This window comes from Kryptolebias marmoratus, linkage group LG21 (assembly GCF_001649575.2).
Source record: "Kryptolebias marmoratus isolate JLee-2015 linkage group LG21, ASM164957v2, whole genome shotgun sequence".
Taxonomy (NCBI): domain Eukaryota; kingdom Metazoa; phylum Chordata; class Actinopteri; order Cyprinodontiformes; family Rivulidae; genus Kryptolebias; species Kryptolebias marmoratus.
This window is the reverse complement of record NC_051450.1, coordinates 8,772,111-8,787,768: the sequence shown is the minus strand read 5'-3', so window position 1 is coordinate 8,787,768 and position 15,658 is coordinate 8,772,111. Positions and strand designations below refer to the sequence as shown.

Here is a 15,658-nt window from a genome sequence, read left to right as displayed (position 1 = left end):
GGGTGGGGGGGTGGGGGTGTGTGTGGTCAGCGGCATCGAATGGGAGCCTCGTTTTCTCAACCCACCAAGTTGGCAGCCCATTGCCTTGAGCAGCCGATGAAAAATTCATGAAAGCGGTCAATACATTTGAGTAAACGCTTCCTTTTGGTTGCTTGTAGCTAAGCCTGGGACTGGAGCTGGAAAGTACACAGCTTCGCTTGTGAATGCCGGGAGTTGCCGGCTGTGGAGATCACTTAAAGGCGGTCAATAGCGGCCGCTAATGGATCTCATGTTATCACAGCGCCGTTGCAATTTGAGATGCAACGCATCTCCAGCGACGTGTGCACAAACACGGGCGGAGGACGGAAAGGCCGCGATGAGGCGACACGAAGGGAGAGGGGAAAGACGAAAAACTAGGCGACGCGTGTAAAAGTAGCGCCGGCTTGCGATCGCGGTTTAAACCTAGCCATAGGGTGCAAAACGAGCCACCCACATGCTGTATATAGACCCGAACAGCTAATGTTTCAATTACAGCCATTCCAAAGACAAGGCAGACGATAATTAAGCCAGCATCGAGTGGAGATTTCAGAATAACAACAGGTCCCCCCCACTCCCTCCCTACTCTCTTTCTCTCCCTCTCTCTCCCAGCACAAGGAAGGTATAATTACTGGGGGCACAAATCATCATGTGCAGCAGCTGAATCAGAGCCATTTGGAAGATATAACTGGTGGTACAAATAGAGGGGGGAAAAGAAAAAAAAGACCCCAAATGTGTTTATCTGACTGTCAACTGCCTACCTAGAATTAAAACTTAAATTAAAAGCAAAATGAAAGGCGGCTCGGCGAAATCACCTGTGAGCTGCGTTTTAAGGGCTTTCATCAGACTTGCTCTATTCAGGAGGGAATCGAGGCGCACGCTCACTTTCGCACACGCTCGAGCCTCGCAAGCCGACCGTGAATAGGCAACAGCACTATGCCCTGTCCACCAAACAACCCCTGGGAATGTAGGCCATCCGCGATCGGGGCATATTGGTCGTCTTCTTTGACAAGGTTCAGTGCTCCCTGACAAATTGGTCTCTTGCCGCAGGCATGCCAATCAATCCATCAAACGTGGTATTGTAGTGGAAGGATCGATAGAAGATGGCACTGCTGATCAATGTCAACATAAAAGCAGGACAAAGAGCCTTCTATCAGCAAAACAGACAAGGAGATGTTCCAAATTTGACGAAAGCTTGTGTTGGGAGGGTGGTGGAAGAGTAGCAAAAAAAAGTATACAGAAGAGAGAAAGCCTCTTTCAGTTACTGTGAACGTAAATGGGAAATTGGTTGCGGAGCAAAATTTAATCATTCTCCAAGCTATTAGCAACCAAGGACGAGGAGGCAAAAAAAAAAAAGGCTGAATGTATGTTGCCATTTGCAGGATGAAAATATTCGTCGCAGCTGTTGCAGGACAAAGCGTAGAAATGGACCACTGGGGTATCGGAGGGGTTCAAGGTGACGGAGCGAACAGTTGAATGAAGCGTATTCAATCTGCTTATTGTTTTGTTAATCCATTCAATTTTGATTTAAAAAAATAAATAAATAAATAAAAAAGATGGTTAAAAAATTCCAAACTCTGCCATCTCTGCTCGGAAACCCTTTTTATTTGTTGAGCCCAGAAGTGACAAAGGTAAGGCTGCGGTGCCATGTTACCAAAAGTCATTATCTCAGCACCATGGTGACCGTCGTAGTTGTCACAGCAACCTTTGTTGATGTTTTTAGCATGTATGTCTGTGTGGTGTTAATAAAATCCAACAGATTAGCCATGGGCAACTAGAGAGATCATTATTGCGACTGCTCCTAAAAGAGGCACTTCCCTCAGGACGGAACAGTGGCGTTAACGTCTCTACGCTGCGATATTGCACTGCTGTTGACTCCAGGTTGGAAGCAATCGAGCAGCTTCCCCTGAAGAAGGTGCCTCCTGCCTCTCTGCTGACGCTTTAATAACCTCCGCAGTAATGTCATTAGCAAATTAGCATCTATTGTCTCCTCCAGGCTTCTGTGTGCAATGAAGCTAGATTCCATCTGAGGCAAAAGCCCTGCTGTTTGGAAACCGGTGCCAGTAAAGGTGATGTGTTGAGAGGAAAAAAAACACCGGGACGGAAATAGTTTTGAATGCCATGCTAATTAGGGAAAAGTAGAGGAATTAGGGAAAACAAAAACAGGGAACGCTGTCTGAGTAGGTCTTGAGGTGAAAATTGAAATCGGTGTTAAGGAGGGTTTTGTTTTGTTTTTTTACATTTAGAGCTGTCGAGATTTCCGTCATTATGTCACGCTACAGCGTTTAGACCAGTGTTTCACGACCCGCACTGTCCTGTGCAGCTGATTCAAAGGATTTAATTACCTCAACAGCTTGGCATCGAGTTCCGCGTACGCCTGTTAATGACCCACTGGTTTAAACCAGGTGTGTTGAAGGGAGCAAAACGCCGATAATATGCGGGGCCGGACGAACAGGACTGGGAAACGCAAATTTAGACAAGCCAAGTACCAAATCCTGTTTGTAGGCTTTAGCTCTCTACACCAACTACCTCAAAGCCTTCAAAACCACAATAAAAACATTTAGTTAAAAGAAATTATCTTACCATTCGATGAATACACTGCAACTTTTATCCTGATTAGCCTATTAACTGTTTTTTCGGGTTATAGTGGTGATGCAATTCACCCAAAACAACCCCCAAAATACTCCTCATTGAAAATGAAGGGGAAATGCTTGAAATCCTGCCAAAACTTCCCGTTCTGTGAAATATCTCATAAACCACTCAATGGAAGGTACTGAAAAGCTCACAAAATAATCATTGGACAGTCCTCTACGACCGATTAGTGTTTTACGTCCGCCCGATTCAAAAATCACGAAAAAAACGCTAATTTGGCTATGGACAATTGCTTGTCCAAGCTCAAAATTGTAAACAGGGTGTCGTTGGAACGTCATACTGAATAGTTAAGACATCTTATGGGTCAAGGGTGATGCCTATTGATTTCAAGGACACCATCAAGACAGAAAAGAAAAAATCTTGCAACAAGTGGCAGGCCCCTTTAAAAATTCTCCAGGATTTTTTCTAGTTGTAACTATTGGAACGGTAAATGTTCAACAACTTGTATTGGGCCTTTTTAACCCATCCAGGTTCCACAAAGAGTTTCTTATTCACCCATTCATACACGTTGTCATTTATACTTTTTTAAGACAATATACATATCACTCGTACACCGATAAGGATAGCGGGCAGCGAGGGTACAGTGTCTTGCCACACTGCAGGGACTGGGGATTGAACACCTAACCTTATGATAGGGGGACGGCCACCCCTACCCACTGGGCCAATTAATGTGGCTGCTAAGACATTCTGCCACTGATCAACAGCTGTTCCTTTAAACTAAAAGTTTTTACTCTCTATTCCGGCTCATATATGCTCAAATATATTCAGAAAAAAAACATTGATTTCATATTCACTCATTTTAGTGTCTACAGGTGTTTCGGGATTAGCTCAGCAATATAAAGGCTAACTGATTAGCAGGACACACTGAGCAGCCACCATTTGCGCAATCCCATTTCGCAACGCAGACCTTGTTCGGTTTAGAAAATACAAAAAAAGACAGGATTGTAAAATGACTTAACGTAACGTCTGATTAAAATTCAAAGAAAATGAGCATTTTACCACTGTAAATGGAGGAATTTTGCTACCGAATTTGTTCTGCTCTGAGCAGTGACGAGAACTTCTCTCAGATTCTACAAATTTAGATTCCTCTGACTGCTGTGTGCTGCAGGTAAAATGACGACTACTACCAAAGTACTGACCAAAACCCTTACGAAGCCCTCCACAGAAAACACTGCTCTTTTATAAGCTCTTGATTATATGTATATAGTTTACCCTTGACCAGTTTGTGTTGCTTATGAATCATGTGTGCACGAACCGAGACAAATTTCTCCCGTGTAGCACAGGTGGTGAAACAAAGTGATCTTTGTTTTGATAAGATGTCTGCAGTTAAAGATCTCTGGGAGTTATGCCTTTCTCCAATGTTCAGAATAGGATATATATATATATATATATATATATATATATATATAAAATGTGTGTGTAAAGAGAAAAAAAAAAGATGGGGAGAAAAAGAAAATTGCTCGAGCAGCACAAAAGAAATGAAAAAAGTTTAAGTGTTCTAGATGAAAATGTAAAGTGCTTCAGTTTTGCACCGCGACTCATTAGTTTAGTAATGTGCTGTGTAAAGACCCACTCTGACAAGTTAAACTCGAAGTACAAAAGGATCTGAGTGGCTGTGCAGATCTCACACTCTGCCTGTCCGTCTCTGGCCTGCCGCACAATTCCCCACCCCCGTACCCATCATTCCACGCGGCTGGTGTTTGGCTTTCTGGTCTTTGTCCATCTGTCGCCTCTCAGCTTTGTATGACAGAGCAGCCATCAGGAGGATTCAGCGGGGGGGGGGACAAGCCGTCCTATTTCAATCCTCCGTCTGAATGTCGGAAAATTGAATTGAAAAAAAAAAAAAAAAAAAAGAAAACTTCTCGTCAGGACTTGTGTCACGCGCAAACAAATCGTGACTCACCGGTTTTAGGCCTGCGAGGCGATAGAAATTGTACCTTCTCCTGCAATTCACCTGCTACTACTTTTTAAAAAAAGCCTTGCATTCATCTTTAAAGTAGCAGGTTTTACAAGGGTTTTAAATACCCGATACATACATTCGATTTTGTTCCCAACCGCTGATTTTTAGAAAAAAGGTCCTCATTAGAAGTCAGGATTTGTTCCTGTTCTCTTAGGCTGTATTCCCACCTGATAGTCCGGTGGACTCGCTTCGACTGGGGATCAAAATGTCAACATTTTCAGCTGCTGCAGTTCTCATTCACACTGCGATGAATCAATCCATCCAAACCCTTTGGGCGACCTGTCCCTCCCCTCGCCTGTGGTACACGTGCCGAACAAACCACGAGCCATTTCTCCTGCTAGTGATAGAAGGCCCTGTGCTGTAGTCCGCTTCCTGCTTTTGGAGCAGTCTCCGGTCCGCTTGCGTTCACATATGCGTTCGAACCGCGCCAGAGTTCATTTCAACTTAACCGAGACCGAGGATTTTAGGCGGACCAGAGTTCTTTTTTTTGTTCCGCATCAGAGTTCGATTGTTCACACCTCCCCGAACGAAACGGACGTTCTAGGCAAACGAACTAGAGTTCGATTAAAGCGGACTGAACAGGACTGGTGTGAATGCACCCTTACTGCACATAATCTCAATAAAGGCCAGGTTCATTTTAGGATCTTCTCTTAGACATGTTTGGACTTTATCGGTCTTCAAAACGATGCTATAACGTCTCAGTTAAGGTCTGACATTTTTCAGAGTGGGAAGTTTGCGAGCCACGGAAGCAGCTATCACAGTTTTCTGTACTTTGTAATGCTCCTCCCTGCTGATTCTGATTTTTCTTCAGGAACTATAATTAATAATATACAGGGTTTTGTTTTTTTTTTTGTCTGGTTGAATTGAAAATGTGGCCGCACAATTTATAATAAGCGGTTTCAGTAAAAGAGCCTTTACATTTTCTCAATGTAAAGTGAACCAGCGTTCTATGTAATTTTGGTAAGGAACTGTTAAAACTCCATTTACGTTTGCCTCCTGGTTGCAGTTTGCAGGTTTAAAAGAGTAAACTGGACTTAAACACATCACAATGGTGCATTCACTGAATAAAAATTAAATTGGTGGTGGCTCAGCGAGTAAAAAACTCGTCAGATTTTGGCCACAACTGAAGCAATAGGTGTATTTTTATAGCGGAGGGGCCTGAATAATTGTAAATGAAAACTGAATCAATTTTATGGTTAGTTTAACGTTCTGTTCTGATCCAGAGAGACCTTGCTTGGAGTCAGAAAATCTACCAATGTGACAAATACGTACTTCTTTGCGAAGAAGACGGCTTTTTGTGTGTGCGTGACGTCATGTTATCGGGTCCAAAATGGAGAGATGATACGTATAAATCGTAGAGGTGCTGCTCTCTTTCAGGAGATCCAAGTTTGTAAAACCATTTTGCAACTGTCCAATGTTAATAACAAATCTTTAAGTTGCCATTTTTTGTCTTCTGTTGGCAAAATGAAGAAGTTTTTTTCAATACTGAATCATTGTTTTCTCAAAAAGCACCACAAAGACGCCAAACATTACAAAAAGGGATTTCCCGGCCCTACGGCAGTCAGCCAAAGAATTAAAAAATAGTTCATTTTAAGGGAATTTATAAAGGTTGGAATTAAAAGGATTATTTTGTAAAGACACAACCGTTGGAAAACTTTGATTTAAAAAGGTAGACTTTACGCTATTTTAGTTAAGTGACGGTGAGGTCAAATACGGCCAAAAACCTCCATTTTCACACTTTTTGGCACTGCAACCTGTGCTCATTCGGACTCTTTTTGCCAGCAGAGGTCAGATAATTTAATGAGGATATCAGTTGTAATAAAGCCACATGTTCTTGGAGCCAGATGTGGCCATTTAGAGGAGTCTGGGTCCACCTAGTTGCCAAATTTGTAGTGTTGGCATTCAGTTTGTGTTTGCAATTTTTAAAAAAATCCTTCTGTCTTACTGATATTGCGCACACTGATATTGATAGATTTTTAAGACACTCCAGCCCGAATTCTGAAATGCCCATACTTCTTAATTATCTCAGCTCTTGTGATAAAGTTAGACATCTGTGATAACCCTTATAAATCGTCCTCTAAGCCCCGATCGCGATCTGAGTTCTTCGTGCGGCGGTAAACTCATTGTCTGCTCGCGTTGTGTTCTTATGTTGGAGCGGATGGCCCATCTGGAAGTTTTTTTCTCAGCTGCTGCCTCCCTTAGTGATAAAACAAATGTCCCACTGATTTCCCGCCGCGAAAATCTCCTTCTGTGGCAAAACTGTTGAGACTTTTTTTTGTTAAATTAAAAAAAATATGCTTATACTTGCATGTAATATTTGTTTAACTCTGTCATCAACACACCGTACTCCATCTCTGCCTACTTTTAATACACTAGGAAGATGATTTTTTTCTTTTTTCTTTTACCCAATAGGAAATTTTGGCAGGTTAGGCAGCCCTGAAAACATCCGTTCAAGGGAATTCGCCTTTACATCGCAACAGCGCCCGAGAGCTTTTCTTGTCACCTTCCATGGCCACGGGATGGGAGGGTAAAAGAGAAGCAGAAGGTCTTTGGGCTTTTTCATGCAGCGACACCTCTCCCAACACATTCATTCGCCTGGCAGCTCGGTAGGGATTGGTCGAAAGCTTCGGTCGAGCACAAATGCACGAAAAGCAAACGCTACAGTTTAAAGCTTAATAATGATCTTGAACCGTGAGGAGAATAATGTACTGTTCGGGATAGGCATCAGAATACCTCTGTCAAATGATGAATATGTTTAATAGTAACCTTCCTCTGTTCTGTTGGGTTCACACGTTTTTTCAGATTCCCTCCAGAAGCCTTTTGATGTCTCGACGTTGCCGATTCTGTCCAAATGTGTTCGATAGCTTCCTGCCGGTTGGAAAAATATCACGTGGGAGTCGCAAACTGAATCCCAAGCAAACCATCTCAACGGCCAATTAGAACCCTCCCTGCTGGTACATACTAGACAAAGCTCGCGAGTCGTTTAATTGATTCATAACATTCTTGGCCAAGATAAATGCAAATACTGATCCATTCATCCATTATTCATGCCTGCTGATTCCATCCACACATGCACATGCAAACAATAGCAGGTGTCCCGCTCAAGAGTGGGGAAGCGCCATGTTCCACACCTCCATTTTTTTGTTTTGGTTGTTGTTGTTTCCCTAAACATGCTCAGGTTTTCATCCGGATCTTTGTTTCGCTCTATAATTGTTCCGTCTTTGTGCGTCTAGTCAAAAAGGCTGGAAGAATACAGCGGGACTTAGGGAGATCTCGGGCTCGAAAGCTGGCGGGACCTCGGCGTCGTGTAACGCGCGGCGCTGCGCCAAAACATACAGCGCGTGGGTTTGAGCGAATAAAAGAGACGGTGGCGTCTTCCACGGACCGGAATGAGGAAATCTCATTTAGAGTGTTTGCAGATCCACCTCCGTGACTGGGAAAAAAAAAAAGAAATACACGCATCGGGTGTATTAAACTACAACCAGGCATACGGTAGGAACCTGCAGAGCTCGGCTCGTGCCAGCTGAGGAAATAAAAAGAGAGCTCAGAGGAAATCTGTGCCCCGAGTTTTGTAATCTGCGCGTCGTTCCCGCAAACAGACTTCGTTCTGTTAGAGACCCGATTCAGGGACTCTAACTTCCGCGATCGACGGCTCCCGAAAACGACGACGCCGTTCGTAAGACGGCTGATCGGGGACCACCTAAAGTCTGCAAAAACCCATCGACGTACTGTGAAATGCACGTTCGAACGGCTTGTATCGTTCAGTGTCATTTTTATTCTCGGGTGTAGCGCTGATTGTAGTTTTTAACTCCAATTTCCGGTTTGCCGGCTGTAATTTTGAACAATCTCCCACTGCAGGAGCTATAATTAAAAGCACTTTTTAAAAATCTGGTCAACTGTAAAATTTGATTCTGTTAATTTAAAAAAAAAATAAAAATGCTTAAATAAAAAGCTTTCACATTTTTCTCCAACACATCACCAGGTAACTGAGATTTCTCTCTCTGTTTCATTTATAGGACAGACTATAGCTTAACTACTACATTTTCGTTTACATTTCTTCAAGTCTCGATTATATGAGCTGTTAAAGTGGCAGCTGGGACTTTATTTAGTAGTTATTAATAGTTAATACCTTATCAGCCCTGACATCAGTCATAAAGCATTGAAGAAAAGGACAAACGTCTTCGTCCAGGCTAGGCTAACGACAGGCCAAGTTGGTTTTCCGGCTTATAAAACAACTCTTTTTAAAAATGTTTTACTGGTGTGACAGAACGTTACATTAGCTGATATTAAACTTCTCTTTTTGTAGTCTGTCGTCATTTTTTCGTCTTAATACGCAGAAGTCGGTGTCCTGAGGCCGCTGAGCTCTGCCTCATCAGTGTGTGGTCAGTCTACGAGTTCGCTAAACCCCCGGCGGACTGATACATTCCCAGCCACTGTGCGTCACGTGTCCCTATCATGGCCCGCGGGCCAGATCCGGCCCTTGGCAACCCTTTATCTGGCCCCCAAGATAACATTTAAATTTGATCAGATCCGGCCCTCCAGTCTGTGACAAACTGAGTAACTGTTGCTTCTCTTTTTGCTTAGAAAACTGAGTTGTTTTTTTTTTACTAAAGTCTTCTGGTGACACTGACTTTGAAGCCAAGAAAATGAAGTTTTAATTTCTCAGTAATCGTTGATTTTTGACATGAAAAGGCCCACAGAGAGCTTCAAATGGCACTGATCAAATTCTCGTTGATAAACTTTCAGCCAAGAAACGATATCAGGTATCCGACTTTGAGTTAAAGTGCATCAGAGTAACAGCGAGTTTACTTCAACACGAAAACTTGGCGCCAGTTGCGTAAACAACGGAAGCCCTATGGACAACTTTGGCCCTGTGTTGTTGCTGTTTTTTAAACTTATGGGGATTCTCCTGAGACTTCAGAAAGTGAGGCGCAGTGGAAGAAATGCTCTGGATACCGCGAGAAGAGTAGGACAGCTGTTATCCGCGGGAGATTTCAGGCTTTACAGCGCCTTCAGGCGGCTGAAAGATGGCAGAAACGTTGCAGGGTAAGCTAACGCTGTTGTTTATATTCCTACCGTTCGCTCTTTATGCTTGCATCTGGTCACACCCACGACCAATGAGGGAACAGGAGCAAAGCTTGCGCCGCCCACGAAACAGGGCCGGCCCGGCTGGCCCTACTCCGAAGCAGGGACCAAAGAAGCAGGGCGGGCCTCAAATAAAATGCCGATGGAAAGGCGCGCAAAGCAAGCCGAGTAGAGTGGAGTTAGGATCTTTAGAGCCCGTGTAAAAGGGGCATAAGTTAATATTAGTAGCTGTGTGATTTGATCTTTGTTGATAAGTTTTTTTTTTTTGAGACTTAGTTTGTCACAGACGGGAGGGCCAGATCTAATAAAATTTAAATGTAATCCGGGGTGGGGGGGCAGATAAAATGTTACCAAGGGCCAGATCTGGCCTTCATGCTCTCGTCCTTGTTCTCTAACAAAAAAAATAAATAAAAATCCTTTGCAAATCTGTGCTAGAAAAAGGTTTTTTAAATGGAGAAAACACATTTTCATCCTTCTATTTTTATTTCTGTGCCTGGGACTAGCCTGGCTCGGTTAAAACAAACAAACAAACAAACAAAAAAAAAGAATAAATTAAAAGCAGTTGTTTTGTTTCCTTCTTAGTCATTATCGTTAAAACTTACCCCACCGTTGAAAAGAAGTCTACCAAAGAGTTGCCGAGCCTCCTCCAAGCCTCCTTCTAAATACACAGCTCCTGCGAGAAATAAAAGAAATCGGATGAAGACAAAAGCGCCGCTGCGATTTATACGCATTAAGTGTAATGCACCTACTGAAAAATACAAAGGATATCAGCCACAATATGTTAAAACACAAAGAAAGCAGCTTTAATTAGAAAATATAACATTCCAACACTGCATTACTTGTGTAATAAAAAAATTTAAAAAATACAATTTTTGAGGCAATTTCTGACTTCTCTTAATGGAAAACTTAAAATTAATTGAATTCGGCAATGAGTTATAATTGCTTTATTAAAAGTAGGAGTGCATTTTTATTGCTTTTTGACGGTGAAATGACCTCAGGGGTCCCGCGCAGATCCACCTCCCTCTTATCGGAGTGCAAAAGGAGGAGGAGGAGGAGGAGGAGGTGGAGGTGGTGTTTGCATCACTACAACGAGATGGAAGTGGCTGAGGTCACACGGACCTGACGCCTGAATTAAGAGGTGTGCGCCGAGCCGACATCCTGGGCTGAAGCAATAAGGAGGCTGGGAGGAAAGCGCACGCGGAAACCACCGAGCAGCATTTGTGGACGCGAGTATAACGTCCTCTCTGCTGCTCACCCACGCGTTCGGACATGACCGATCTGTGCAGATGTTCGCCGGAGTCGACTTGAATTGAAAGGTGAAAGGGAGCCCCGTTTTATACGGAACGTGCTTACGCCAACACATGCGCACAAAAGAAACAGGGGCGGAGGAAGACATCCGAACAAGCCTCCTAAATTTTCTTTCTGTGTGGAAATAATGTGCCGCCTCTTAAGCTCATTCTGACGCTTTTCACGAGCCGACTCTCCTTTGTGCCTTTTGTTGCTTGGCTCTTCTTCTGTTTTTCTGCTCCAAATCAGTGGAACTATCATGGTGCCTTAAAGCCGCACACAACTTCTAAACCATCACACTTAGGGTGGCTCATTCAATTTAGAAAGCAATAACCACCTGGCAAATTGGGTATACAATTGCGCGCTGGTTTTTATTATGAGCATAAATGAGCCGGTGGAAATGGGGCGCGGTGCCGTCGCCAGTCTAAATGCACAAACTGCTTTCATGGCCGACATCAAAAACATATGAGGGATTCATCATCTGAGGAGGGGAAACTGCTTTCAGATGGCTAACAGGCTATTTACCCCCCCACACACACACACACAGACAGGAAGGGTGAAAATGCAGCCTACATAACCATGACCATAAAGAAACACAAACAAACTACCTGACACAAAGGCAAACACAAACACAAACGCACTCCCACTCCGTCTGCCTCCCGTGTCCTTTTCTTTCCAAACCGAATGGGTAAACGGCTCACAGCTGACGCTGCGGCGCTCGTGAAATTTGATTAAGTCTCTGCAACGTTCGCGCACTTCTCCGTGACTTCGGTGACCTTGTTATTGCCGCCCGGCACCTTTGGGGCCAGAGTTGCCGACCGTCAGCGTCCTACGTTGAGGAAAACGACACGGTTGTTGTCGTTTTTGGCCAAACCTCGAAAACGACAATATATTATTGAGACGGCCCGCTCAGGCTGTGTGTTACGAAGGCCTCTCGGCTACGGCTACTTCGAATTTCAGCTCGGCGTCTGTAAAAGTGACAGAGATCGAGTCGATTAGCTGCGACAACAGTCTTGATATGGGTTGACATCAGCAGATGTACTTTCATGTTCATGAGATAATCAATCCCTCCAGGATTTCGCGGGCATTTTGTGTGATTGTTGCGAGCTAAAAAGCCTGATTTTGCGGGGCATTTTCCTAAAAGTTGTGATTTTTTTTACTAAAATCAATAAAAAACCATAAATTTTAATATATAAACCAAAAATACTTCCTAGTTTTGTAAGATAATTACCAACAAACATTGACATTCTCAAAAGGTGCTTTATTTGAGAACTTTGACAGCTTCTAAACTGACATTCATGACCATTTCTGGATTGTCCCTTGTCTGCAGCTCTCCTCACATGTTCTGCAGACACAAAGTGTTTGTCGATGCGTTTATGTTCCATGATTACACTGCAGGACGTGCAAAACAGCTTCCCCCCCACTCTCCTGCAGCTGGGGAGGAAACTGGTTTGCGCGGTCCTTTGCTGAAATCTTTCTGTGCAAATGTGAAGCATTAGCGCACATTTTGGCTTCGGTCGCTGCTCCTGCACGCTCCCGGCATTCTGATGTTAACAGGAAGTGACGTCACGTGTCTTCTTCGTGACTTATTTGGGGTTATTTTGTTTTCCACGCTACACAAACCCACAAAGAAGACACTAGACCGCAGAAACGGTGGAGAATCACTTTAGAAACAATAAATATTGGGTTAACATTGCGGGAAAGTTGCGGTGTTTTGGGCAAAGTTACAAAAAGTTGCAATTTCGGGGGTTAGCTTGATTTTGCGTTAATGGTTGCGATCGCAACATCGCGAAATCCTGGAGGGTCTGGATATTTAGCTAACAGATAGACAGACACAGGCAAAATCCTTATCGCCTGACTTTCTCCCCTTAAACAATAGGTGATAAAATACAGCTAAGGGGTAAAATAATGAATGAAGCTTGGAAACTGTGGGAGGTCAGGGTGACTTTTAGCCAAAAAAAGCTATTTCCTGCTGTGCTTATGCCTAAAATAACAAGCCAGTAAGCCAATAGCTATGCATCTTTGGCTTCACAAACACTGAAAGCCACTAAAGCCTTTGCAGATGTGTATCAGAAGCTGTCTTGACAAGTGGGGGGGCAAAAACGTCTGGCTGAGGCCGACCACAAGAGGCTGAAGAGACGGGAGCGGCTCTTCGCAGCGTGCTTCCCACTCAGCAACAGCTCGGAGATTTGTGGCCCTCTCCATAACGTGGACCTCAGCAGATGTTCCCTCTGGAGACCAGCTGTGGGAGGATTAAAACCTCCCGCGCACGACCAACTTCGGAATTTCTTTGCACTCGGAAAGCGGCGACATGTGTGATCTCTCGGAGGCTGGGGAGGAAGCGGGGGGGGGGAGCGAGTTCTCCCCGTGTTTCGATGACAAGGCAAATTTGGTGAGTTCATCAACGGGAGTTGTTAAAATTCAGAGTCTCTCTTATTAGATTTTCAAAACTTGTTCCGAGCGGAATGTGGAGGCGAGCGGGGAGAAAAAAACCAAGCGAGCCTCCAGAGGTTTGAGAAAGGTATTAAAAATCTAAAAGCAACACCTTTGGTGTCAATCAAAGGGGCCCGCGGATGAAGAAACCCGAGATGAAGTCTAGCGAGAGCTCCTGACAAGAAGGCTGTCTGAGCAAAAAAGTGCAGCCCAAAGCAATCCAATCAAACACAAGTTACTGCAATCATTAAATGGAGATCTGTGCTGCTTCTCAGTCCACCCCATCAGCCTGCGAAACTGCAGCTGACGCCCTGAATACACACGAAGAAACGCAGCCAACTCAACTGGTAATTATAGATCTCTCCGCAGCTCATCTCGCAGTAACATCGTGCCCAGGCCAAATCGCTCTGTAGTCTCACAACTATGGCAGATTGAGAGCAAAAAGTTGAGGTTCCTGCCAATGGTGTCAAAAAAGGAAGCTGCAACTGAAATATACTTGCTTCGAATCCGCACCAGTAAGGGGTAACTTTCACTCCACCTGCTGAATGTTGAGTAGTCGTGTCTTTAATCGTCCAAATGGACAAACTTTCAGGCTATGTATGGATAAAATATGTCCTGACAGACGGAATTAGCTTTTTGGAAAAAAAACTCCCTTTCCAAGTCCTCAAATAAAAACAGCTTTAGAGAGATTAATAAAAAAAAATTAAAAAAAAACCCCCAGCTTTTTATTAATAAAAGCTTTCGGACTAAAATAAGCATCTAGTTTTATTTGCCGGGTTGGAAAAGTCAGTTTCAGTGGAAGCGAAGTGAGGATAAATTCATTGAAATGAGCAAATAAATAAATAAATGAAAGGGAATGTGGCATCTTTTAACTACGAGCTGACATCTGAATACCTTCTCGCGAATTTCGGTTCAGTTTGTTTAAAATTCTGAGCGTTTCAAGGAGACGTTTTTTTTTTTTTTTTTTTAATTAAACAAGTACGCCAGCTATGCTAGAAAACTGTCATCATTTGACAAGTAAAAAAAAAAAGAATCCCTCCAAGTGCCATTCAACATTTCTGTTTTTGCTGTTAGCAACTAATTTCTTTGGACCACGTAGGCCGATTTCTATTCTTTAAACCAAGTTATAGAATGATAATGTTCTGTTTTTGTGCACCTCGAAACATAAAAAGGCACCTACTGAATATGTCATCAGTTTAAGAGATAACTTTGCAGACATTTCAGCTGTCTTTTACTGTCGTCTTACACCTCTTGTGCTGTCCCGTCTTTGTTTTTAAACACCTTAGATATTACAACTAACTGACTTTTCTTCAGTCAGTAAAAACCTCCACACCAAAGGCGTGCTGTTGCCAGTGGGAATTAGAACCTTATCCACATGAAACAGTTTTTCTAAAATTATCTTTTAAATTTGTTGTTTCGACACATATCTACGGCGGCCCTGAAGAGCAAAGCGCATCAGCCAACCGCTAAACACAACGACAAATTCCAAAAATCTTCTACATTACCCTACCGGAAGAGGTAGGTACCAATGGGAAACGTGGGACATCGCTGATTGGACGACGGAAGTTATTCTGCCTGTCGTGCCGTTTTGAAATGTTACCAGTGACCCAAACGTAGCTGTAGCTGCTGCTATCCAAGAATATTTTGAGTCAAGACATACATACGAGGTGACAATGGATATGCTCGGGACTAATCGCAAAATATCCGGTTCAAAAGCCAAACGTCGCCATCGTCCAATCAGCGACGTCTCATTGTTTCCGCTAGGGATGCACGATATATCGGCATTAACATCGGTATCGGCCGATGTTGGTCATTTTTTAGCATATCTGTATCGGTCAGATAAGTAAAAGTGGGACGATATTGATGTCCGATGTTAATTTACTGCCTGTTGCCATTTGTGTTTCTGTTTCGGGAGGGGAGGGGGAGCAGTAGCTGTATGATCACGTGACAGTGATAGCGAAGCTGCGCAGCCAGGAATAACAAGCAACCGAAGAAGAAGGAGGAGGAATAACAAGCAGAGGGCGATGTCAGCGGTCTGGTCATTTTTCACGGTATCAAGAGAAGACACACGGAAAGCAGTGTGCAATGCTTGCAAAGCCGAGGTAATGCGAGGAGGATGTCGCGTTAAGTCGTTCAACACTACCAATTTGATATGCCATTTGAAAAACCACCACCCAGAAGTTTACAAAGAATGGCGGGAAGCTAACGGTGCTAAAAGTAGCAAAC

The 15,658-nt window shown here is 43.5% G+C and overlaps 1 protein-coding gene across 1 annotated transcript in view; it reads right to left on the bottom strand.

The window, feature by feature from the left end:
- Positions 1-15,658, bottom strand: part of drosha (drosha ribonuclease III) — a 143,841-nt gene that overhangs the window by 48,150 nt on the left and 80,033 nt on the right. Inside the window, exon 23 of the mRNA XM_017414122.3 lies at positions 10,315-10,385. Coding sequence (XP_017269611.1) covers positions 10,315-10,385 — 71 coding nt within the window. The remainder of the gene's footprint in view (positions 1-10,314; positions 10,386-15,658) is intronic.